This window comes from Bos grunniens, chromosome 27 (genome assembly GCF_055505025.1).
Source record: "Bos grunniens cultivar Pamir isolate PY7600 chromosome 27, Bosgru_T2T1.0, whole genome shotgun sequence".
NCBI lineage: Eukaryota > Metazoa > Chordata > Mammalia > Artiodactyla > Bovidae > Bos > Bos grunniens.
Window position 1 is genome coordinate 35,967,609 of NC_141191.1, and position 26,024 is coordinate 35,993,632.

The 26,024-nt window shown below is 38.3% G+C and overlaps 1 protein-coding gene and 1 pseudogene across 11 annotated transcripts in view; one reads left to right on the top strand and one right to left on the bottom strand.

Moving 5' to 3' along the window:
• Positions 1 to 26,024, top strand: part of ADAM32 (ADAM metallopeptidase domain 32) — a 180,539-nt gene that overhangs the window by 81,363 nt on the left and 73,152 nt on the right. For all 11 annotated transcript variants that reach the window (XR_015156223.1, XR_015156224.1, XR_015156225.1 and 8 more), the window contains 2 exons: positions 9,695 to 9,872; positions 25,346 to 25,438. Coding sequence is in view for 8 of the 11 variants with exons in the window: in XM_086380389.1 (XP_086236515.1) it covers positions 9,695 to 9,872; positions 25,346 to 25,438 (271 nt within the window). In the remaining 3 variants the exon portion in view is untranslated. The remainder of the gene's footprint in view (positions 1 to 9,694; positions 9,873 to 25,345; positions 25,439 to 26,024) is intronic.
• On the bottom strand, positions 5,606 to 6,241 carry LOC147343795 (pleckstrin homology domain-containing family B member 2-like; annotated as a pseudogene).

Here is a 26,024-nt window from a genome sequence, read left to right on the forward strand (position 1 = left end):
GGGGTTCGAATTTATACACCATTTTTGTGTTTCCTGTCTAGAGAATATCCTTTAGTATTTGTTGGAGAGCTGGTTTGGTGGTGCTGAATTCTCTCAGCTTTTGCTTGTCTGAGAAGCTTTTGATTTCTCCTTCATACTTGAATGAAATCCTTGCTGGGTACAATAATCTGGGCTGTAGGTTATTTTCTTTCATCATTTTAAGTATGTCTTGCCATTCCCTCCTGGCTTGAAGAGTTTCTATTGAAAGATCAGCTGTTATCCTTATGGGAATTCCCTTGTGTGTTATTTGTTGTTTTTCCCTTGCTGCTTTTAATATTTGTTCTTTGTGTTTGATCTTTGTTAATTTGATTAACATGTGTCTTGGGGTGTTTCGCCTTGGGTTTATCCTGTTTGGGATTCTCTGGGTTTCTTGGACTTGGGTGATTATTTCCTTCCCCAGTTTAGGGAAGTTTTCAACTATTATCTCCTCAAGTATTTTCTCATGGTCTTTCTTTTTGTTTTCTTCTTCTGGAACCCCTATGATTCGAATGTTGTAGCGTTTAATATTGTCCTGGAGGTCTCTGAGATTGTCCTCATTTCTTTTAATTCGTTTTTCTTTTATTCTCTCTGATTCATTTATTTCTACCATTCTATCTTCTAATTCACTAATCCTATCTTCTGCCTCTGTTATTTTACTATTTGTTGCCTCCAGAGTGTTTTTAATTTCATTTATTGCATTATTCATTATATATTGACTCTTTTTTATTTCTTCTAGGTCCTTGTTAAACCTTTCTTGCATCTTCTCAATCCTTGTCTCCAAGCTATTTATCTGTGATTCCATTTTAATTTCAAGATTTTGGATCAATTTCACTATCATTATTTGGAATTCTTTATCAGGTAGATTCCCTATCTCTTCCTCTTTTGTTTGGTTTGGTGGGCATTTATCCTGTTCCTTTATCTGCTGGCTATTCCTCTGTCTCTTCATCTTGTTTAAATTGCTGAGTTTGGGGTGTCCTTTCTGTATTCTGGCAGTTTGTGGAGTTCTCTTTATTGTGGCTTTTCCTCGCTGTGTGTGGGTTTGTACAGGTGGCTTGTCAAGGTTTCCTGGTTAGGGAAGCTTGTGTCGGTGTTCTGATGGGTGGAGCTGTATTTCTTCTCTTTGTTCAGTCGCGCTGTGGGGAGGGAGGGAGGGATGCTGCAAACAAATAACACTGGCGTGCGCTCACAGTGCCTCAGCCACACTGGGTCTGCCCCCGCTCACGGCGCGTGTAGCCTCCCTGCCCACACTGCTCGGGCTCTAGGTTGTTCCGCCGGGAACAATCCGAGGCTGGCCCTGGGTTGCATGTACCTCCCAGGTCCAAACCGCTCAGGTTCAGGCACTCGGGTAGTCCTCAGAGGCGCAGACTCAGTTGGGCCTGAGTTTTGTGCTCTTCCCAGGTCCGAGCAGCTCAAGCGATGAGGTGTTTGGCGAGCGCCAATGCTGCGACTTATCGCCTCCCCGCCACTCGGTTATCTGGGTGTAAAACCGGCGCGCCTTCTCAGGCAGATGTTGCCCGTCCAGACCCCCAAAAAGTTTTAGTTAGCAAAGAAGCCTGCTTACAGTTTTATAGATAATGTCTCTCTGGGGCTGCGATTGCCCCCTTCCGGCTCTGGCTGCCTGTCACCGGAGGGGGAAGGTCTGCAGCCGGCTATCTCTGTTCAATTCTTTGTTCCGTGCGCAGGCCTGGCGGTGTCTTAGGTTGGGGCTGGCTTTTCGCGTGGTAGATATCCCACAGTCTGGTTTGCTAGCCCAAATTATTTCGCTCAGATAGTGCTCAGGGTATTCAGGCCAGATTCTTACTCTAAGCGATGCAGCCCGCGCTGCGCCTCCCTGCCCAGCCCCCGCTTGCTAATGGCGCGTGCAGGCGTCTGCGCTGCTTCTCCGCTGGGGGAGTTACCGTAGGACTCGCAATCTTCGAGTTTTAATTGTTTATTTTTTCTTCCTGTTATGTTGCCCTCTGTGCTTCCAAAGCTCGGCACAGATTCGGCAGTGAGAAGGTTTCCTGGTGTTTGGAAACCTCTCTCTTTTTAAGACTCCCTTCCCGGGACGGAACTCCGTCCCTCCCTCTTTTGTCTCTTTTTTTGTCTTTTATATTTTTTCCTACCTCCTTTCGAAGAGTTGGATTGCTTTTCTGGGTGCCTGATGTCCTCTGCCGGCATTCAGAAGTTGTTTTGTGGAATTTACTCGACGTTTAAATGCTCTTTTGATGAATTTGTGGGGGAGAAATTGTTTTCCCCGTCCTACTCCTCTGCCATCTTGGCTCCTCCCAGTCCAGAGTTTTTAACCCAGTCATTCTGGCTTTAGAATCTGTGTTAATAAACCTTTGGATTTGTATACTGCTTTATGATATCTCAAATGCTTTCATACATATTCTCCATTTTCTTAAGGAAACTTTTTTGCTGTGTGTAGGGCAAGTGTTATCTTAATTTTTATGAAATTTAACAATTTTATTTGCATCTATATGTAAGGTATATAAATGAATATATAAGATCTATCTATAAATGTATATAGATGTATCTTTTGCATTTCCACAGTACTTCTCAAATATTATTTTATGTAATTTTCAAAGAAACCGTGTAAGTAAAGCAAATATTATTATTTCCAGTTGTCTTTTTCCATGTATTTTTTAATTTTTCTATGCTTTAAGGTTAACAATCATTTAATGTATTAACATTTTCACTTATAAACATACCATTTGCATATACAGGGAAAAACTGGTTCTGAAGACACCACAGAATACTAGAGACAGGCAAGCAATTGGAAGAAAAAAGAAAAGATCAACCCTAGGGGAAAAAATGGAACCGCATTCTATGCTGGTGTCTGTAAACTTGGGAAGGAGAAAAAGATCGCACCGAATCACAATTAATGTAGAAAAACAAACGTGGGTAATTCTGTATCAATGCAGGAACTTCTCCCATGATCCAGATCTTGCATCCCAGTCAGGCCCATTTCATGAATGTTGATCTGAAACACAGTGGCTCACCTCTCCCTTTTCTTTAAATCTAACCCTGAAGTTAACTCAAGAAATTAAACGAACAGAGCTAAGAAACAAGCAGACTGGCATGTGTTCAATATCAATGGCCAGTTATTTAAAAGTGCACGTGGAAGTAAAATGCTGACTAAGCATTTTCCTTTAATTAAAGTGAACAATTTCCTTCCACCTCACCTAACTTCTTGATTTAGGACTACCTAAGCAAGGTGACCAAAAGATTGGCATCTATGAGAATTGGGGCCAAGGAAATGAAGCATCTCAGCCCGTCTTTATGCTGAGCATGCATTTCCTCTCAGGATCAAGTCACTAGGGACCGTGAACTTCCAGACTCAACTACAGTTGCCCAGCGTGGCTTGCCCAGCTAGGGACAGGGACTGGAGATGGGGGATCACGTGTATGTCAGGACTTCAGTCCACAGCTCCCCCCAGTCTGTCAGGGGAAAGCCAGGGGAGCACAGGGAGACCATCTGCTTCAAGGGCATTTCAGTGACATAACTCAGTATCTGTGGTTCCAGTAATTCCTAGTTCAAAATTAACACTCTAGTGCAACATTAAAAACTGAGTTTAGTATTTTATTTGTAAAGGATACAGCTTGAATAATGATTACCATCTGAACAAAGCTATTCTTATTACATATGATGTAAAATTAGTAACATTTTAAACTATCAAAACCAGTGTTGTCACACATAACATCTGGCAACTTTCCACCACATGACACATCAAAAGAGATGACAGCCAAGTATACTTCTTTTCAGCTGGAAGCAGACTCTCCAGTGTCAACAGGTACAGTGGAACTGGCTGGGAAACAGACCTGTGGTCACCACAACTCTCTTTTGGCATCTCGTTTCCATACAGAGATAGATCTATTTAAGTCTGCCTCAGAGCTGGAGTGGACTGACAAGTGAAATAAAAAACTGTGTCGGTAACTGGCCACATAAAATATAAACACAGTTTGTGCTACTGCTGCTGCTAAGTCGCGTCAGTCGTGTCTGACTCTGTGCGACCCCATAGACAGCAGCCCACCAGGCTCCCCGTCACTGGGATTCTCCAAGTAAGAACACTGGAGTGGGTTGCCATTTCCTTCTCCAATGCGTGAAAGCGAAAAGTGAAAGTGAAGTCGCTCAGTCGTGTCCAACTCTAGCGACCCCATGGACTACAGCCTACCAGGCTCCTTCGTCCATGGGATTTTCCAGGCAAAAGTACTACAGTGGGGTGCCATTGCCTTCTAGGAGTGTATTTTATGGAAACATGGGCACATGGAGTATAGGGACAGAGACCTTCATTGTGCCTTTGTAAATGTACATTTTTTAAAACATGCAGGACAGAAAGCTGGAATAAGTGAAGTTTTAAAATTTATATAGATAAAGAAATAAGAAATAGCAGAAATGCAGGACCCTCAGTTTTTCAGAGCTTCACATATAAGTTGGGGCTCAAAATTAAGTGGTTCACTAAAGTCAGAAATAAAAGCAAGGCTGGTGTCCTAGTCAGGTAGGTAGAGAGGTATCTTGAGCAGGTCATTCATGTCTCTAGGCCGAAATTCCCATCTATAACCTGAGTTTCCCTCACCATGCAACACAGCTCAGGGACAGCAACAGTGCCCAGTCCTACACAGGACAGGAGATGAGCTCATCAACAGCCTTCAGAAGGACATAAGACACATCCTCAGTGTAGCCCAATCCCCTGAGACAGGAACACTGCAACTATGGCTCTAATTTCCCTTTCCTCACCATTCTCTTAATACTACTTTATCAACAAGTAGAAAAATAAGCTATAAGTAGGCTGAAGTGGCAATAAAGAATGCTCAAAGCAAACACTAAAAGCATGATGCCTCTGAATAAAATAAATCTACCTCCACACACTTTTTTGGAGTTGTTGTGCCTTCTTCAAGTTTTAAATGATAAAGCCCTAAAATGTTGACACTCAAGTCTACTCCTTTTTTGGGATGCTTTCTAAGTATCGCAACCAAAAACAAACAAATAAGAATAAAATGAAAAAGCACCATTTTCAAGGGGGGAACTGCCATCCCGCCCATCATCCTGAGCAGTTTGCTTTGCTGGAGCCCCAGAGGCTGTGGGCTATCACACTGCTGCCTAAGAAAGGTTCCAGCCTATAACTCCTGAAGTAACATGCAGCCAGTTCTGGTCTGAGGTTTCAAAGTCTGACATTAAACCAAAAAACTGCAGTTTTTCTTGCCACAGTCATTCACTCAGTCCTACATCATCACCATGTTACCAGCAAAACACTAAAATAAATTATCCCTTAAGAACTAAGGCCTAACTCTAAAAAGAAAATGGCCTTTCAAAACAAGTGTGTTCAAATAAAGTATTGAGAGAGTTTTATAAGGAAACTCCTCGAATGAGCCAGTGGCCTCATATAGTCCACATTTTAGCTAAACAGCAGTCCAAATCTTTCTCTGCAGTACTTCTATATACTTATAAGTATTTTGTCACTACTTTCAAAAGAACTATTAAACCTATTATTAAAAGCATTTATAACAAACAGAAATGCCCTGCAAATTACATTATTGCACACAGGGATATCAGAAGCTATGTGCATCTAGGTTCCAAGGACCCTACAAGACCCAGAACAGAGACCCTAAGGCCATGACTGTGGCTGCTCCAGCTAGCATGCCCAGCGCCAGGTCACTGTCATTGTTTTGATACCACTCACGAATGATGACTTGGTTGGCAGGCTGCTGTCCATAAAGCCCTGCATATGGGTACTGATAGGGTACAGCATAAGCCTGTCCATTTGCAGCATAGAGAACTTGAGTTCCTTGTGGGTATGCGCCACTGTTTGGACCATAGCCATGTGCCTGCTCAAGGGTTGGTGCAGCATAGTCTGTGTAAGAAGGTGGGGAGGGAACCACAGCTGTCTTCATCATACATGACTTCTGAGCCAACATAAGCCAATATAATCCTGGAGTGTAAATTTCCGGTCCAAACAATCATCTGTGCTTTCTGCACCAAGACTGATGGTTTTCCCATCTTGGCAAACAATCTGCAGCATACAGTCTTTCGGCTTCCCATCTGGTGGCTGAATATCCTGACATTCATATCGCACGCAGATGCTGATGCAGTCCACTGCCACGTGGACCTCGTCTTCTACACTCTGCCGAGTTTGGTCACCATAATAGATCAGGTGACCATCTGACCACAGGTCAAACCAGTTCTTCCAGTGCTTCAAAATGGTACTCTGTCACAGCAACCATCCACTCTTCACAAATGCCATTTTCTCACCTGCAAAGCCTCCAGCCACCACTGCGCACGGCAACAGGTCCGTAGCAAAAGGAACTGCCGGGTTACTTGGCTCTGGCTGCCTCACTCTAGCGTCCTGGCCGCTGTCTGCTGTCCTCCATGTGTTTTTTTAAAATGCCTTTGAGTACACAGAGCCTAAATGACTCTACATCAGATACACAGGTTATAAGTGGACAACTGTGGCTGATGTCAGTAATCTCATCAGTGATTTATTGGTCACTTACTATAAGCCAGAAAGTTTAATTAGGCACTTATTAACATTTAATCCTCATAACAAGCCTGTGAAGTGGATGGATATTACCCCTATTTGGAGATAAGAAAACAGAGAGAGAGTTTAATCACTTTGCTTAAAATCTCATTAAGTCTCAAGATTGGTACTAGTCAACAAGTTTATCTAACTCAAATCTTTGTTATTTTCTCTACTTCATGTTGATCTCATATAGAAGACAGTTATTATATTGGAATTAATTTAAACCAAGTAGCAAAAGAACATTAAAATATATTTGTACAAACTTCATTATTTCAGTGATCTTCCTAATACATTATTTTGATGACTTAATTTATATTTGCTTTTTAAAAGTAGGTAACTTTTAATATAGTCTGTACAACAGATGAATTCAGAAGTGAAGGGAGTAAGGACTCCCAGCAGCACATTCCTCTCTGGTCACCAGCGCTATATGCTCTAGCGGTTCTCCCTGAGAGGGCTATGAGTATCCTTCTATTGCTGTGGACTAACTACTGTGGGTTGTCCGGTAGACTTGGCTGGGTTGGCCCCTCTTCAATTGATTGCTAATCTCTGCCTTGTTCAGATGCCACCAGCCACTGGTGGGTGGAGCTGTGTCACAAGGAGGCTGGCTGTGGAACCTCATTGCTCACTGGTTGCTGGAACTGGGATTGAGATGGGTGGCTGTGGGGCCAGGGGTCCTGCATGGACCTATTATCTGTCTGCTGGTGGGTGGTACCAGTTCCTGAAATGGCTTACTGCACAGTCCAGTGTGTCCCAGAGCTGTTGACAGCCTGCTAGTGAGCAGGGCTGAATCCCAGGTTGGCCAAATAAGGGGCCCAGGGTATCTCAAAAATACTGTTAATCTGCTCATGTGTAGGTCTGGAGCTCAGAGACTCCTGGGGCTGTTGCTTGCCTGCTGGTGGATCAGCTGGGTCCTGAAATGGCAGGCTCTGGGGCTCTGGTGGTACTGAGGTTGATGTTTGCCCACTGGTTGGTGGGGTCAGAGTTCAAGAGATACCAAGGTTAGTGATATGTCCTTGTTGGGGAGGCTGGTGGTGAGGGCAGAGCTGACTGGTGGGGGAGGCTGCTCTTGAGGAAGCTAGAGCTGAACTTACTGGTGGGTCACCCATCCAGGAGTATGAGTCTTGACTTTACCATGTCTCCACCCCTCCCACTCATCTACTTATGGTTCCTTCTTCATATCTTTAGTTGTAAAAGATCTTTTCTGCTGTTCTTCTAATCTTTCTCATCAGTAGTTGCTCTGTAAATTGTAGATTTGATGTGCGCATGGGAGGAAGTTAGCTTAGAGTCTTCCTATTCGTTGGAAGTCATTTGGTCATTTGGAAGCCATCTTGTCATTCTCCAAAATTACTCGGTTCTTTTCTTTGTTTCTTTTTTTTAGTATGTATGTGTTTTTGGCTGCCCTGGGTCTTTGTTGCCAGGTGTGGGCTTTCTCTAGTTGTGGGCAGTGGAGGCTACTCTCTAGTTGTGGTGCCCGGGCTTCACGCTGTGGTGGCTTCTCTGGTTGTGGGGCATGGGCTCTTGGGTATTTGGTCTTCAGCAGTTGCTGCATGGGAAAAGGCAATGGCACCCCACTCCAGTACTCTTGCCTGGAAAATCCCATGGACGGAGGAGCCTGGTGGGCTGCAGTCCATGGGGTCGCTAAGAGTCGGGCACGACTGAGCAACTTCACTTTCACTTTCATGCATTGGAGAAGGAAATGGCAACCCACTCCAGTGTTCTTGCCTGGAGAATCCCAGGGACGGGGAGCCTGGTGGGCTGCCGTCTGTCGGGTCGCACAGAGTTGGACACAACTGAAGCGACTTAGCAGCAGCAGCAGCAGCAGTTGCTGCATGTAGCCTCAGCAGTTGTGTCTTAAGGGCTCCCAAGTGCAGACTCAGAAGCTGTGGTGGCAGGGCTTAGTTGCCCCAAGGCATGTGGGATCTTTCTGGACCAGTGATTGGACCCATGTCTCCTGCACTGGCAGGCAGATTCTTAACCAATGGACCAACAGGGAAACCCTAGTGTATTCTTAATATATATATAGTGGAAATATTCAACAGGAGTTCTCTTAATGAATTTTAAAGTTATTACTTAGATGTGGTTACTGTGTTGAACAGCAGATCACTAAAATTTATCCATCTTGTATAACTGAAACTTTATACCCATTTCCCCCTCCTCCTAGCCTCTTAGCAACTCTACATCTGTGGGTGTGAATCTTCTAAATATCTCATATAAATGAAATCATGAAGCATTTCATACTCTGTGACTAGCTTATTTCACTTAGCATAATGACCTTGAGATTTCGTACTGTTGTTGCATATGGCAGAACTTGCTTCTTTTTTTAAAGATTGAATAATATTCCATTGCAAATTATATTCCATTGCAAGTACGTACCACATTTTGCTCATCCATTCATCTTTCAATGACATTTAGGTTGCTGCCATATCTTTACTATTGTAAATATGCTGCAATAAACATAGGAGTACAGATATCACTTACATATTCTAATTTCAATAGTTTTGGATGTATACCTAGAAGCAGGATTGCTGGATCATATGATATTCTATTTTTAATTTTTTGAGAAACCTCTTTACTATCTTCAGCAGAGACTGGATTTACATTTCCACGAACAATGTACTATGTTTCCAGTTTCTCCATGTCCTTGCCAACAATGTTCATCTATTTTTAAAGGAATCAAGAGGGAGGGTACATACATATAATTATAGATGATTCGTGTTGTTGTATGGCAGAAACCAACACAACATTGTAAAGAAATTTTCCCCCAGTTAAAGAAATAAATTAAAAAAAGAATCATAGCTATCTTAACAGATATGAGGTGATAGCTCATTGTTTTTTCTTTTGATTTGGACTTCCTTGATGATTAGTGATGTTGATGACCTTTTCATGTACCCATTGTTCATTTATATGTGTCTTCTTTCAGAAATGTGTATCCAAATCCTATGCCCATTTTCTAATTGGGTTGTTTAGTTTTTCCTGTTGAACTTGATTTTGTTTTAAGAGAATATGTGTTCAGTGAATGAAATCACATGTCCTCCTGAGGAATGACTGGCCTCTAAGCATTTGTTATGAACATTTATCATTACCTCTTGAATTTAGCATTTTGAAATTGATTTGTATAATATAGAATTGTGTTTTCAGAAGAATAATGCCAATAACATTATATGGATCCATTTTTAGGCAATCCAGTGGTATGAAGACTTTTAGCGATTGCAGTTTGAGAGACTTTGAACATTTCATTTCAAACGTGGGGGCCCAGTGTCTTCAGAATAAGCCACAAATGCAGGATAGTCCGATAGAAATCTGTGGCAATGGCAGAGTGGAGGGAAATGAAGCCTGTGACTGTGGTTCTGAGGAAGTAAGTCTAATAATTTGAAAATTGATAAATTTATTGTTTCTGTTCATCCTTTGTAATAAATGCTGTATATCTCAAATATGACTGGGTGCCATGCAAAATATCGACAATAATGAAATAAAGTTAAAATGCATACAGGAATATGCTATCTAGATTTAATAGGTTGAAGAGTTTTGGACAAATGTTAAGACTATTCCCCTAAAATTATTGCTGATAGGAAAAGGAAGTCTAGAATGAGCTTTTGGTTCCAGACTAAATATGTACAGTATTTTCAAATCTGTGCTTAACCTCTGGACACTTGATAAGTGTCTTACTGAAGATTAGTATGGGAGTAGACCATAAAGTATCCTTTAGGGTATTGCCTCACAATGGAGGGAAAACTATTAATGTTACAATCTGAACAGTGGGCGATTCTGATTCCCCCATATCACCCTTTTCCCTCTTCGCATTGATAACCACTAGTTTGGCCTTTATCTCTGAGGGTCTATTTCTGTTTTGTCATATTCATGCATTTTTAAATTTATATTCCACATATAAATGATAACATAGAGTGTTTTTCTTTGTCTTTGTTTGACTTACTTCACTAAACATAATACTCTCTGGTTCCATTCATGTAGTTTCATAATACTCTCTGGTTCCATTCATGTAGTTTAAATGGCAAAATTTCATTCTTTTTTAATGCCTGAATTATATATATATATATATATATATATGTATATACACACACACACACACGTGTGTGTGTGTATATAGATATAGTGTATATACATATATACATATATGTATATGTATGTGTATGTATGTATATATATATACATACATATATATATGCACACACACCACATCTTCTTTATGCATTCGCCTGTTGACAGACACTTATGTTGCTTCTGTGTCTTGGCAATTATAAATAATGCTTCTATGAACATTGGGGTGTATGTATAATTTTAAATTAGTGTTGTTTTCTTTGGATATATATTCAGGAATGGAATTGCTGAATCATAGGCTATGGTTTTTCCAGTGGGCATGTATGGATGTGAGAGTTGGACTGTGAAGAAAGCTGAGAGCCAAAGAATTGATGCTTTTGAACTGTGGTGTTGGAAAAGAGTCTTGAGAGTCCCTTGGACTGCAAGGAGATCCAACCAGTCCATCCTAAAGGAGATCAGTCCTGGGTGTTCATTGGAAGGATTGATGCTGAAGCTGAAACTCCAATACTTTGGCTACCTCATGTGAAGAGTTGACTCATTGGAAAAGACCCTGATGCTGGGAGAGATTGGGGGCAGGAGGAAAAGAGGACGACAGAGGATGAGATGGTTGGATGGCATCACCGACTCGATGGACATGAGTTTGAGTGAACTCTGGGAGTTGGTGATAGACAGGGAGGCCTGGCGTGCTGTGATTCATGGGGTCGCAAAGAGTCGGACACGACTGAGCGACTGAAGTGACTGACAGACTGATGGTAGTTTAATTTTGTTTTTCTGAGAAATCTCCATACTGTTTTCTGTAGTGGAAAACATAGTGTACAGTGGTTCTTTTCTCCAAATGCTCACCAGCATTTGTTAATTGTGGTCTTTTTGATGATAGTAATTCTGACACACGTGAGATGATCTCTCAATCATGGTTTTGATTTGCATTTCCCTAATGTTTAGTGATGTTGCCATCTTTTCATATACCTATTGGCATGTCTTTAGAAAAATGTGTATTCAAGTCTCCTGCTTATTTTTAAATCAGGTTGGTTTTTTTTGATACTAGGGCTTCCCTGATAGCTCAGTTGGTAAAGAATCTGCCTGCAATGCAGGAGACCCCGGTTCAATTCATGAGTTGGGAAGATCCGCTGGAGAAGGGATAGGCTACCCACTCCAGTATTCTTGGGTTTCCCTGATGGTTCAGCTGGTAAAGAATCTGCCTGCAATGTGGGAGACCTTGGTTTGATCCTTGGGTTGGGAAGATCCCCTGGAGAAGGGAAAGGCTGCCCACTCCAGTATTCTGGCCTGGAGAATTCCATGGACTGTAGAGTCCATGGGGTTGCAAAAAGTCGGACATGACTTTCGTTTTCACTTTTTTGATACTGAGATTGGTTTTTTGATACTGAGTTGTATTAGCTGTTTATGTAGTTTCAATATTAACCCCTTATCAACCATATTTTTGCAAACATTTTCTCACATTCAGTAGGTTGTTTTTTTTCTTTAACCAATAGTTTCCTGTGCTTTTAAGTTTAATTAGAGCTCATTTGTTTATTTTTGTTTTCTTTGCCTTAAGAGACAGATCCAAAAGGTTGTTGCAGTTAATGTCAGATTATTCTGCCTAAGTTTTCTTCTTGGAGTTTTATGGTTTCTGGTCTTACATTTATGTTTTTAATCTATTTTGAGTTTATTTTAATGTATGGTGTGAAAAAATGTTTCAGTTTTATTCCTTAAATGTAGCTGTCCAGATTTCCCAGCACTGCTTATTAAAGAGATTGTCTTTTCTCTATCGTATATTCTTGCCTCCTTTGTTGAAAATTAATTGATCATAAGTTCATGGGTTTATTTTTAGGCTCTCTGTTCTGTTCCATTGATTTGTATATCTGTTTTTGTGCCAGTATCATATTTTTTGTTGTTGTCTCTTTGTACTATAGTTTGAAACCAAGGAGTATGATATTTCCAGCTATTTTCTTCTTTCTTCAGATTGCTTTGGCTGTTTGGAGTCTTATGTTTCCATACAAATTTTAGAATTGTTTGTTTTAGTTCTGTGAAAAATGCCATTAATAGTTTGATAGAATTGCATTGAATCTGTAGATTGCTTTGAGTACTATGGCCTTTTTAGCAATATTAATTCTGCCAGTCTGTGAGCACTGTATAACTTTCCATTTGCTTTTATCATCTTCAGTTTCTTTCATCTGTGTCTTCTAGTTTTCCAAGTATGGGTGTTTTACCTCCTTAGATTTATTCTTAGATATTTTATTCTTTTTGATGTGATTCTAAATGGGATTGTTTTTATATTTTTTTGTTAATTCATTATTAGTGTATAGAAATGCAACAGACTCCTATTGCTTTAGTATCCTGCATTTAACAAAATGGCAATAAGTACATATCTATCAATAATTACTGTAAATGTAATTGTACTAAATGCTGCAATCAAAAGAAACAGAATGACTGAATGGATAAAAAATAGGACCTATATATGTACGTATACTGCTTCCAAGAGACTCACTTCAGATCTGCCCATGGTCAGTTGCAAAGACACACACAGACTGAAAGTGAGGGAATCAGGAAAGGTATTCCATGCAAATGGAAATCAAAAGAAAGCTGAGGTGGCAATACTTAATTATATAAGATAAAACAGACTTCAAAACAAAGACTGTTAGACAAAGGATGTTATATAATGATTAAGGGATCAATCCAAGAAGATGAAATGTTTGTAAATGTATATGCATCCAACATAGGACAAGTGGTTCAGTGGTAAAGAATCTGCCTGCCAATGCAAGAGATGCAGGTCACAAAAGAATTGGCCATGGCTTGGCTACTAAACAAGAACGACTAACATAGGTGTACCTAGTTACATAAAGCAAATATCAGGTGTAAGAGGAGACACTGACAGTAAACACAGTATTAGTGAGGGACTTTAACACCTCACTTACATCTTTAGATCATTCAGACATAAAATCATTAAGGAAAGACTGGTCTTAAGTGACGCATCAGACCAGATGGAATTTATAGATACAAATGCAGAATATTCCACATCAAAGCAACAGAATACACTGTTTCAGCTGCCTTGTAACATTCTCCAGGGTAGGCCACAAAACAAGTCTCAGTAAATTTAAGAAAATTGAAATTATATCCAGCATCTTTTCTGACTAGAATGCTATGAAACTAGAAATAAACTACAAGAAAAAAGTACAAAAAATAGAAACATGTTGAGGCTAAACAATATACTGCTAAACAACTAATGGATCATGGAAGAAATTAAATAGAAAATTTAAAAATACCTGTAGACAAATGAAAACAAAACACAATAATCCCAAATCCATGGGGCAAAGAAAAAGCATTTCTGAGGGAATTTTTTAATGATACAGGAACACATGTATACCTGTGGCGGATTCATTTTGATATTTGGCAAAACTAATACAATTATGTAAAGTTTAAAAATAAAATAAAATTGGAAGAATAAAAAAAAAAAAGAAGAAGAAAAATATCAAGCAACCTGATTTTACACCTAAAGGAACTAAAAACAGAAGAAATAAAACCCAAAGTTAGTAGAAGAAGAGAAATAATAAAGATCAGAGTATAAGTAATTGAAATAGAGGCTAAAAAATTAAAAATATTAATGAAACTAAGAGGTGATTCTTTGAGAAGGATGAAGGAAACTGATAAACCCTTATCTAGACTCATCAAGAAAAATAGAGAGCCCAAATCAATAAAATCAGAAATGTAAAAGGAGAAGCTACAGCCAACACCACATAAATTCAAAGGATCATAAGAGATTATTTAAGATAATTATATGCCAGTAAAATGGTCAAAATGGAAGAAATGTACAAATTCTTGGAAATGTGTACTCTCCTAATACTGAATCAGGGAGAAATAGAAAAGATGAACAAATTGCCAGTAATGACTTGAATCAGTAATAATAGTAATAAAATTAACAACAAAAAATCCAGGATCAATGGCTTCCTTCACAGGTGAATTCACCAAACATTTAGAGAACAGTGAACACCTGTTCCTATGATAATAAACAACTATATGTATGTGTCTTTCCCTTAATACTTTTCTGTGTATTTGTCTGTCCTTATGCCAATTCCACAGTCTTAACTAACGTACTTTTACAGTAAGTCTTAAAAACATTTTGTGTAAATCAATAAACTTTGGTCTTCTTTTTCAAGATACTTTTACTTTTCTAGGACCAGTTTGTTTCCATGTAAGTTGAAGAATTGGCATATAATTGTAGAGACTTTGATTTGAACTGTGTTGTATTCATATATCAATTTGAGGGGAATTACCTTCTTACCAATATTAGTTATGCCAGTCTGTGCACCTTGTGTATCTCTTAACTTATTCAGATCTTCTTTATTTATTTTTTCTATAGATTGCGTATTTTGATAGTTTAAAAATTTTACTTAGCAATTATATCACTAGTATAAAAATTGCAGTGGACTTTTCTGAATTATAGTTTTTATTAGAAGTTCTGAGAGTGGCTTTCTTTCCTTTGTTCTTACTTTTAGGGAGAAAGTTTTCTAACTTTTAACATTAAATATGATATTAGATATAAGCTTTTTTTAAAATAGATGTGCTTTACCATATTGAGGAAATTTATTTCTGAGCGTTTTTTTATTGAATAAATTTGAAGTAAAATATTATAAGTTTAGGTTGTATAGTGTGTTACTGTGATATATTTATATATGTTTATGTATTGTTATCTGATTGCTGATGTGGTGATGTTTACTACATTACATAATTATAGGGATTCCCAGTTGGGGTTTGCCTGCCAATGCAAGAGACAAAAGAGATGCAAGTTTAATCCCTGGGTCAGGAAGATCCCTTGGAGAAGAAATGGCCATCCACTCCAGTATCCTTGCCTGGAGAATCCTATGGACAGAGGAGCCTTGCAGGCTACAGTTCATGGGGTCTCAAAGAGTTGGATGTGACTGAGCATGTACACACACACACACACACACACACACACTCGCATAAGTATAGTACATTTGTTGTTGTTCAATTGCTCAGTCATGTCCGACTATTTGTGACCCCATAGACTGAAGCACGCCAGGCTTCCCTGTCCATCACCATCTCCCAGAGATTGCTTGAACTCATATCCATCGAGTTGGTGATGCCATCCAACCATCTCATCCTCTGTCGTCCCCTTCTCCTCCTGCCTTCAGTCTTTCCCAGCATCAGGGTCTTTTCTAATGAGTCAGCTCTTCAAATCAGGTGGCCAAAGTACAAGAGCTTCAGCTTCAGCATCAGTCCTTCCAACGAATATTCAGGACGGTTTCCGTTAGGATTGACTGGTTTGATCTCTTTGCAGTCCAGGGCACTCTCAAGAGTCTTCTCCAACACCACAGTTCAAAAGCGTAAGTTCTTTGGTGTTCAGCTTTCTTTATGGTCCGGTTCTCACACCCATACTTGACTACTGGAAAAACCATAGCTTTGACTATATGGACCTTTATCAGCAAAGTAATGTCTTTGCTTTTCAACATGTATCTAGGTTGGTCATAGCTTTTCTTCCAAAGAGCAAGCGTTTTTTAATTTCATGGCTGCAGTCACCATCTGCGGTGATTTTGGAGCCCAAGATGATAAAGTCTGTCACTGTTTCCATTGTTTCCCCATCTATTTGCCATGAAGTAATGGGATCAGATGCCATGATCTTAGTTTTTTGAATGTTGAGTTTTAAGCCAGCTTTTTCACTTTCCTCTTTGACCTTCATCAGGGGGCACTTTTAGTTTCTCTTTGCTTTCTGCCATAAGGGTGGTGTCATCTGCATGTCTGAGGTTTTTGATATTTGTCCCGGCAATCTTGATTCCAGCTTGTGCTTCATCCAGCCTGGCATTTCGCATGATGTACTCTGCGTGTAAGTTATATAAGCAAGGTGACAATATACAACCTTGATGTACTCCTTTCCCAATTTGGAACCAGTCTGTTGTTTCATGTCCAGTTCTAACTGTTGCTTCTTGATCTGCATACAGGTTTCTCAGGAGGCAGGTAAGGTGGTCTGGTATTCCCATCTCTTGAAGAATTTTCCAATTTGTTGTGATCCACACAGTTAAAGTGTAGTCAGTGAAGCTGAAGCATCTTTAGTGCTGTCAGTGAAGCAGAAGTAGATGTTTTTCTGGAACTCGCTTGCTTTTTCTATGATCCAACGGATGTTGGCAATTTGATATCTGGTTCCGCTGCCTTTTCTAAATCCAGCTTGAACATCTGAAAGTTCTTGGTGCATGTACTGTTGAAGCGTATCCTGGAGAATTTTGAGTACTACTTTGCTAGCGTGTGAGATGAGTGCAATTGTGTGGTAGTTTGAACATTCTTTGGCATTGCTTTTCTTGTGTGCTTAGTCACTCAAAGGTGTCCAGCTCTGCGACCCCATAGGCTGTAGCCCGCCAGGCTCCTCTGTGCATGGGATTTTCCAGGTGAGAATACTAGAGTGGGTTGCCATTCCCTTCTCCATGCCTTTCTTTGGGATTGGATATAAAACTGACCTTTCTAGTCCTGTGGCCACGGCTATTTTCCAAATTTGCTGGCATATTGAGTGCAGCACTTTCACACCATCATCTTTTAGGATTTGAAAAAACTCAGCTGGAATTCCATCACCTGCACTAGCTTTGTTCGTAATGATGCTTCCTAAGGCCCACTTGTTTTCACACTCCAGGATGTCTGGCTCTACGTGAGTGATTACATCATCGTGGTTATCTGGCTCACTAAGATATTTTTTTGTGTAGTTCTTCTGTGTATTGTTGCCACCTTTTCTTAATATCTTCTGCTTCTGTTAGGTTGATACCATTTCTGTCTCTTATTGCACCCATCTTTGCTTGAAATGTTCCCTTGGTATCTCTAATTTTCTTGAAGAGATGGCTAGTCTTTCCCATTATATTTTTTCTCTGTTTCTTTGCATTGATCACTTAGGAAGGCTTTCTTATTTCTCCTTGCTAATCTCTGGAACTCTGCATCCAGATAAATATATCTTTCCTTTTCTCCTTTGCGTTTCACTATAGTAAAGTCGGAGAAGGCAATGGCACCCCACTCCAGTACTCTTGCCTGGAAAATTCCATGGATGGAGGAGCCTGGTGGGCTGCAGTCCATGGGGTCACTAAGAGTTGGACGCGACTGAGCGACTTCACTTTCACTTTTCACTTTCCTGCATTGGAGAAGGAAATGGCAACTCATTCCAGTGTTCTTGCCTGGAGAATCCCAGGGACGGCGGAGCCTGGTGGGCTGCTGTCTATGGGGTCGCACAGAGTCGGACACGACTAAAGTGGCTTAGCAGTATAGTAAAGTAGTATTGCCTATATTCATTATATTGTGCAGTAGATTTCTATGGCTTATTTATTATCTGTTACAAGTTTGTACCTTAAATACCATCACTCTTATTCCTTTGTTTCCACAACCTCTGGTAATGAGTATTTTACTCTGTTTTTTTCACAGATTTAAATTTTTTAGATTCCACATATGTGTGATATCACACAATTCTTCTTTTCTCTGTTTGACTTATCTCATTAGCATAATGTGCTCAAGGTTTGTACATGTTGTTGAAAATGCGAGGATCGCTTCTGTTTTCTTGGCTGAAAAACATTCCATTGTGTGTGTGTAGCACATCTTTTTTATCTATTAATCCATTGATGGATGTTTTGGGTGTTTCTATATCTTTGGTATTGTAAATAATACTGTGATAAATACAGAGTGCATATATCTCTTTGAAATTAAGTTTTCATTTTCTTTGGGTATATACTTAGAAGTGGAATTGCTGGACCATATGTTAGGTCTATTTTTAATTTTTTGAGCAACCTCCATATTATTTTGCACAGTGGACCAATTGGTTGGACCAATTTACATTCCCACCAACAATATATAAAGCTTCCCTTTTCACCACATCCTTTCCAGTATGTGTTGTCTCTTGTATTCTTACTGATAACCATTCTAATAGGTGGGAAGTGATGTCTCATTGTGGTTTTGATTCGTATTTCTTGATGATTGGTGATGTTGAGTGTCTTTTCATGTACCTATTGGCCATCTGTATGTCTTTTCAGAAAAACATCTAGTTCTTCTGTTCATTTTAAAATTGGAGTGTTTTTTTTTTTTGTTATCAGATTGAAAAAGTTCTTTATATATGTTTAATATTAACCCCTTATCTGATACATGCTTTGCAGAATTTTTCTCCCATCATGTAGGTTTTTTTTTTCATTTTGGTAAGTGTTTCTTTTGAGGCGCAGAAGGTTTTGAGTTTGATGTCCCGTTTGTTGATTTTTTTCTTTTGTAGTTTGTCCATGCTGCAGTTTGGCCTCATGCTCCAGAATTTATACCCAAGATCAGTATCTAAGGTTCTTCCCTACATTTCCTTCTAGGGGTTTCATGGTATCAGATCTTATGTTTAAGTCTTTGATCCATTTTGAGCTAATTTCTCTGGGTATTGTGGGATAGGAGTCAATGTCATTGTTTTGCATGTGTTTCTCTAGTTTTCCTGGTTGTTGAAAAGAGTATACTTTCCTCATTGGATACTCTTGACTTCCTTGTTGAATATTAGTATACCATATATGCCAGAGTTTAATTTTGAATTCTCTGTTCCCTTTGGCTGATTGACACGTTTATTTGTGTCCCAGTATCATATTGGTGTTTGTTTTATTATATAAGTTTCAGATGTACAGCATTCTAATTAAACATCTGTATACATTACAAAGTGATCAGCACCACAAGTCTGCTTACCATCCAATGCCAAAGGGTTGACTCCCTTCACCCATTTCTCTTACTTCCTAAACCACTTCCTTCTGGTAACCACTAATCTGATTTCTGTATCTCTGAGGTTTTTTGGTTTTGTTTAGTTGGCTTTTTTGAGTGCTTTGTTCTTTTTTAGATTTTACATATGAATGAAATTATATGGTGTCTTTCTCCATTTGAGTTATTTCTCTTAGTGTAATACTTTCAAGGTTCATCCATGTTGTTGCAAACAGCAAGGTTTCATTCTTTTTATGGATGAGTAAGTATTCCATTGACTTCCCCTGTGGCTCAGTGGTAAAGAATCTGCCTGCAATGCAGGAGACCCTGGTTGATGCCTGGGTTGGGAAGATCCCCTGGAGAAGGAAATGGCAACTCACTCCAGTATTCTTGCTGGGAAAATCCCAGCAAGGAGGAGGAGGTGTCTGACAGGCTACAGTCTGCAGAGCTGCAAAGAGTCGGACATTTCCGAGGGATGGAGCATGAAGTATTCCATTGCTTATGTATACTGGGCTTCTTTATCCATTCTTCCACCAGTGGACACTTAGGTTGTTTCCATACTTGTGCATGTTTAGTCGCTCAGTCTTGTCTGACTCTTTGTGACCCCAAGGACCCCAAGCCTGCTACCAGGCTTCTTACATGGGAGTCTCCCATGTAAGGATATTGCAAGAATATTGGAGTAGGTAGCCATTTCCTTCTCCAGGCAATCTTCCTGACCAGGAATTGAATCTGCATCTCCTGTATTACAGGTGAATTCTTTACCATCTGAGCCACCAGGGAAGCCCCTTAGGTTGTTCCCACATCTTGGTTATAAATAATGCTGCAATAAACAGAGTGCATATATTTTTTTCTAGTTAGTGTGTTTGTATTATTTGGATAAATACCCAGAAGTGGAGTAGCGGATTGTATGATAATTTGATTCTTAGTTTTTGAGTAATCACCGTAATGTTTTCCATAGTGGCTGCACCGATTTTTAGTCCTACCAATAGCGGACTAGGGTTCCCTTTTCTCTGTGTTCTCTCCAACATTTGTTATGTTTTATTTTTGATGATAGTTATTCTAAAAGGTGTGTGATGTCTTATTGTAGTTTAATTTGCATTTTCTAATAATTATATTGATCATCTTTTCATGTGCCTGTTGGCCATCTCTGTGTCTTCTTTGGAAATGTCTGTTCAGGTTCTGTGTCCATTATTTTAGTCAGGTTGTTTGTTATTGAGTTGTATATGTGTTTTATGTATTTTGGATATTAACTCCATATCAGATATATGATTTGCAAATATATTTTCATTCAGTAAGTTGCTTTTTCATTTGAGATGGTTTTCTTTGCTGTGAGGAAACATTTTAGTTTGATGTAGTCCTGTTTGTTTATTCTGCTTTTGTTTATCTTGCCTTTCAATTCAGAGTGACAAAAACCTTACCCTTATGAGATTGATATCAGTGAGATTATTGCCTACATTTTCTTCTAGGAATTTTTTGGATTCATGTCTTATATTCAAATCAATCCATTTTGAGTTCATTTTTCTTTATGATGTGAGGTAGTAGTCTAGTTTCTTTCTTTTGCATGTGGCCATACAGTTTTCTCGACACCATTTTTTGAAGAGACTCTCCTTTCTCTGTAGTGTATTCTTTGTTGTAAATTTATTGTCTGTGCATGTGTGGGTTTATTTTTGTGCTCTCAATTGTGTTCCATCGATCTGTGACTCTGTGCCAGTACCGTTCTGTTTTGACTATGGTAACTTTGTAGGAAGCAAAACATACTGTTTTACTTACTGTAGCTTTATAGGAAATGGTTGTCCCTTGATATCTACAGGAGATTGGTTCTAGGACCCTTAAAGGATGCTAAAATCCATGCATGTTAAAATTCTTTTATAAATGGCACATAACCTACCAATATACGCCTACTATTTTAAATAATTTCTAGATTACTTCTAATACCTAGTACAATGTAAATGATTTGTAAATATTTGTATATAAAATGTAAATGCTATGTAAATAATTGCCAGAATGCAGCAAATTTAAGTTTTGCTTTTTGGAACTTTCTGGATTTTTTTCTGAATAATTTCAATCTAAGATTGGTTGAATCCATGGTGCATAACTAACACATATGGAGGACCAGCTATAATTTGAAATCAAAGACTGTGATACTTCCAGCTTTGTTTTTCTTTCTCAAGATTGTTTTGGCTGTTGGGGATCTTTTGTGTTTCCACATACCTGTGGCTTTTATTACTGTGGCTTTGTAGTTTAGTTAGAATTTCAGAAGCATGATACCGCCAGGTTTTTTTTTTTTTTTCCCTAGGAATTATTTTGCCTATTTGTAGTCTTTTGAGCTTCCATGCAAAGTTTAGGATTGTTTTCTCTATTATCGTGAAGAATGCCTTTGATATTTTTATGGGGATTATGTTGACTCTGTAGATGGTTTTGTGTCATAGCCGTTTGAATAATATTAATTTTTCCAATCCATGAACATAGGATATCTTTCCATTTCTTCTTGTCTTCATATCTTTTTAAAAATTTTCTTCAGCAAAGTTTTGTGATTTTTATTAGGCAGATCTTTCACTTTCTTGGTTAAAATTATTCCTAAGTATTTTGTTGTTTTTAATACTGTTGTGAATGGGATGGATTTTTAATATTTCTATTTTAGAATCTTCATTATTAAAGGAATGTGATTGATTTCTGTATGTTGACTTTGTATCTTGCCACTTAACTGAAATCATTGAGTAACTCTAGTTTTTTGATGGTTCTTCGAGATTTTCTGTATATAGGATCATATTATCAGCAAATAACCACAGTTTTACTTCTCTTTTTATTTGGTTAACTTTCCTTTTTTTTTTTTTTTTGTCTTTCCCAATTACTCTAGCTAAGGTCTTCAGGAAAACTGAAGGACTGAAAATACCCAGTTTCAAAACTTAATAAAAACTATAATAATGGCAATATAGTACACACAAAAAATAGACAAAGAGTTTATTAGAACACAATGGAGACCTCAGAAATAAAGTTCCAAAAACTGAATAGGCATATTGAGAGTGGGTGTTATTGCCATGTTCTTGATCTTAGGGGAAATGCTTTCAATTTCTCTACATTAAGTGTAATCTTAGTTAGCTAAGAATTTTCAATTAAAAATTAGTGTTGAATATTGTCAAATATTTCTGTTTCTATTGAGCTGATCATATGAATTTTCTGTTTTTTTTTTCTTCTATTAATATGATGCATTTCATTCATTGCTTTTTGAGTACTAACCCAGCTATCATGCAACCTTGAGATTAGCCCCACTTGGGTTATTTTATATATATATATAAACATTTTAATTTACCATTTTGTTCAGGATTATGGAACTTATTTTTAGAAGGGGATTGTGGTCTGTAGTTTTTTTCTTTTTTTACAATCTTTTCTTCTGTTTTTTTTTTCTTTTTTTTTTCTTTAATAGAAAATTATTTAATTAGTATACATGTGTTTCCCATCCTGAACCCTCCTCCCTCCTCCCTCCCCACACCATCCCTATGGGTCGTCCCAGTGCACCAGCCCCAAGCATCCGCATCGTGCATTGAACCTGGACTGGCATCTCGTTTCATACATGACGTTTCACATGTTTCAATGAATTATGGGCTCATAAAAAGGGTTGGAATATGCTCCCTACTCCTACCTTTTGAAATAATTTGTTTAAGATTGGTATTATTCCCGTTTATTTATTGTGAAAGAACACTCGACAGTAGATTTACCCCCTTAAATCTAACCCCCTAGAAATTTTATAGTTTTGGAATTTAATTTTAGATTTATGATCCCTTTGAATTATTATTTGTGTGTGTGTGTGTGAAATGTGTTGAGTCAATATCTAGAGTTTTTCATGTGAATGCCCAGTTGTTCCAACACCATTTATTGAAAACCTTTTCTCCACTGATTTATATTTGTTCCACTATCAAAGATTTTATTATCTCTATGTAGGTTAATTTCTGAGGTCTCCATTTTGTTCTAATAAACTATTTTATCTATTTTTTTGTACGTACTTCAGTTCAGTTCAGTCGCTCAGTCTTGTCCGACTCTTCTGCGACCCCGCAGCACGCCAGGCCTCCCTGTCCATCACAAAGTCCTGGAGTCCACCCAAACCCATGTCCATTGAGTCGGTGATGCCATCCAAGCATCTCATCCTCTGTTGTCCCCTTTTTCTGCTGCCCTCAATCTTTCCCAGCATCAGGGTCTTTTCAAATGAGTCAGCTCTTCGCATCAGGTGGCCAAAGTATTGGAGTTTCAGCTTCAGCATCAGTCCTTCCAATGAATATTCAGGACTGATTTCCTTTGTACATACTACAGTGCCATAATTATAGTTTTTATTGATTTTTGAAACTGGGTATTTTAAGTCCTGCCGTTTTCTTCCTTCTATTGCTCCTCCTCCTTCTCCTTTCTCTTCCTCAACATTATGTTGGCTACTCTGTCTTTTGCTTTTCCATATAAACCTTAGAATCAGTTTGACAATTCAAAAAACAATTGCTGGACTTTTTATTGTAATTTCATTGAACATCAAGTTGTGAAGAACTGACATTTTAACAATTCATGAACATGAACATTCTCTTCATTTATTTATACTTTCTTTGATTTTCTTCAAGTTTTATAGTTTTCATCATACAGATCCTATAAGATTTTTTTTCTAGATGTTGTTACCAAATTGAAGACGTTTCCTCTATTTCTAGTTTGCTAACATTTTTATAAGTGATTTTAGATTTTGTCAAATGCTTTCTCTACAGCAATTGTGAGGGCCATTGATTTTTCTTCTTTAGTCTATCAGTATTATTGATTGTATTAATGGATATTTGCATAATAAGCCATCCTTTCATGCTTGTGATGAATCCTACTTGGTTGTATGATGTAATTATTTTTGTACATTGTTGGATTCAATTTCCTAATTTTTTTTTTGTTGAGGATTTTTGCATCTGTGTTTATTAGATCTATTTATTGATTGATCTAGATTTATTTATGAGATATATGTTTATTGATATATAATTTTCCTTTCTTGAAATGTCTTTGGTCTTGATATTAGGCTAACACTGGCCTCATAGAACTCGTTAGGAAGCATCATGTTATCAGTGCTAGGAGAGTGATGTGTCTGTGATTCCATGGGGGAAAGGCAGTAGAAGCTCCATGTTCAGTGCTTTTCCTGAATTCTGTCCTCAGTGCTTTTTCTCTTGACTGATTTTAATTTGTATCCTTTCCATATAATAGACCATAACTGTGAGTATTAACAGCTTTCAGTGTGTTCTATGAGTTCTTCCAGTAAATTATAAAACCTGAGTGTGGTTTTGCGAATCCACTGAGCTTGTGATTGGTGAAAATGAGGACACTCTTGGGGACTGTTCTTTCTAACTTTGCAGTGGGTCTAAACTCTACTCACCCCTTTTAAATTTTTTTAAACTTTATTTTTTGACTGTATCCCAAAGAATGTGGGATCTTATTTCCATGGGGGATCTAACCCGCATGCCTTGTATTGGAAGCATGGAGTCTTAACCACTTCCTCCAGGGAAGTCCCATACCTACCTCTCCCCCCCGCCCTGATTTATTGAGGTATCATTAGCAAATAAAAATTGTATATGGTTTAAGGTTTACAGATGTACAATGTGAGGTTTTCATGTATGTATACATTGTGAAATGGTTCCCATGATCAAACCAGTTGAAATGTCCATCATCTCACACAGTTATCATTAAAAACATTTTTATCTTCTTAGCAAATGTCCCCTGTATAATGCAGTATTGTTAACTATAGATCCTGACAACAGACTCATTTTATCAATGAGAGTCTGTACCCTTTGATCTGTATCTCCCCTTTCCTCTCACCATTTAGTCACTGGAGGTGCCACTCTTCTCTGTTATAATATTTAGTTTCTAAAAAAAAAGTTGTTTTATATATTCTTCCCAGTTTTCTAGTTGATTAAGAGTAAGTTCCACCATAGAATTTTAATTGTTTAAAGATGCAAAAGTCTATAAATGTTGATAGCATGCATATTCCCCCCCCAATTAAAAAACTGTGTAACATAGCTCTTGCCAAAGTTTATATTATTTCCATGACATAGTTTTATTGTGTATTCCACTCATTTATAGGATTGTGGACCTGATAGCTGTTGTGATCCTCTTACTTGTCTGATGAAACCAGAAACAGAATGCAGTGAAGGATCATGCTGTGACGACTGTCAAGTACGATTTTAGTTTGTTACCATCTTCTAAGTATAAAATGAAATGTGTCTTGGTTACTTTTGAATACAGACTCTTAGCTGTAACTCAAAATACATAACTTTTCATGTAAAGACAAAAATAAGTTCAGAGTGATGTGTCTAATTTTACGAATTATAGTTGGATGTTGAGTCCTCCTTATAATGCCATTATTCTCCCTAATGATGCTATTGGTTTTAAGCCTTGATTGCCAGCTATGACAGAATTCTTTGATGTAGAACATCTTCATTGAAAGGGACTATTTTCATTTCTTTTATCCAATATTTATATCTTTATAAAAATGATCTTTTAGGTTGTGATGGGTATTTGTGAGTATGTAATTGAAAGATAAAGCAATTTCCAATAAATGCATAAATAATGAAACTCACTAGATATAACACTTTCCAAATGCTGCATGTCAGCACAAATTTAAACTATGGATTTGTTATACAAAGACCATTTGACTTAAAGGTTATGTTTTAGCTTATATGATGAAGATGTTCATTCCTGTCCCCTGTTTTACTTTTCAGCTCTTCCAACATATATGTGACAGATTCATCACATGAGAACC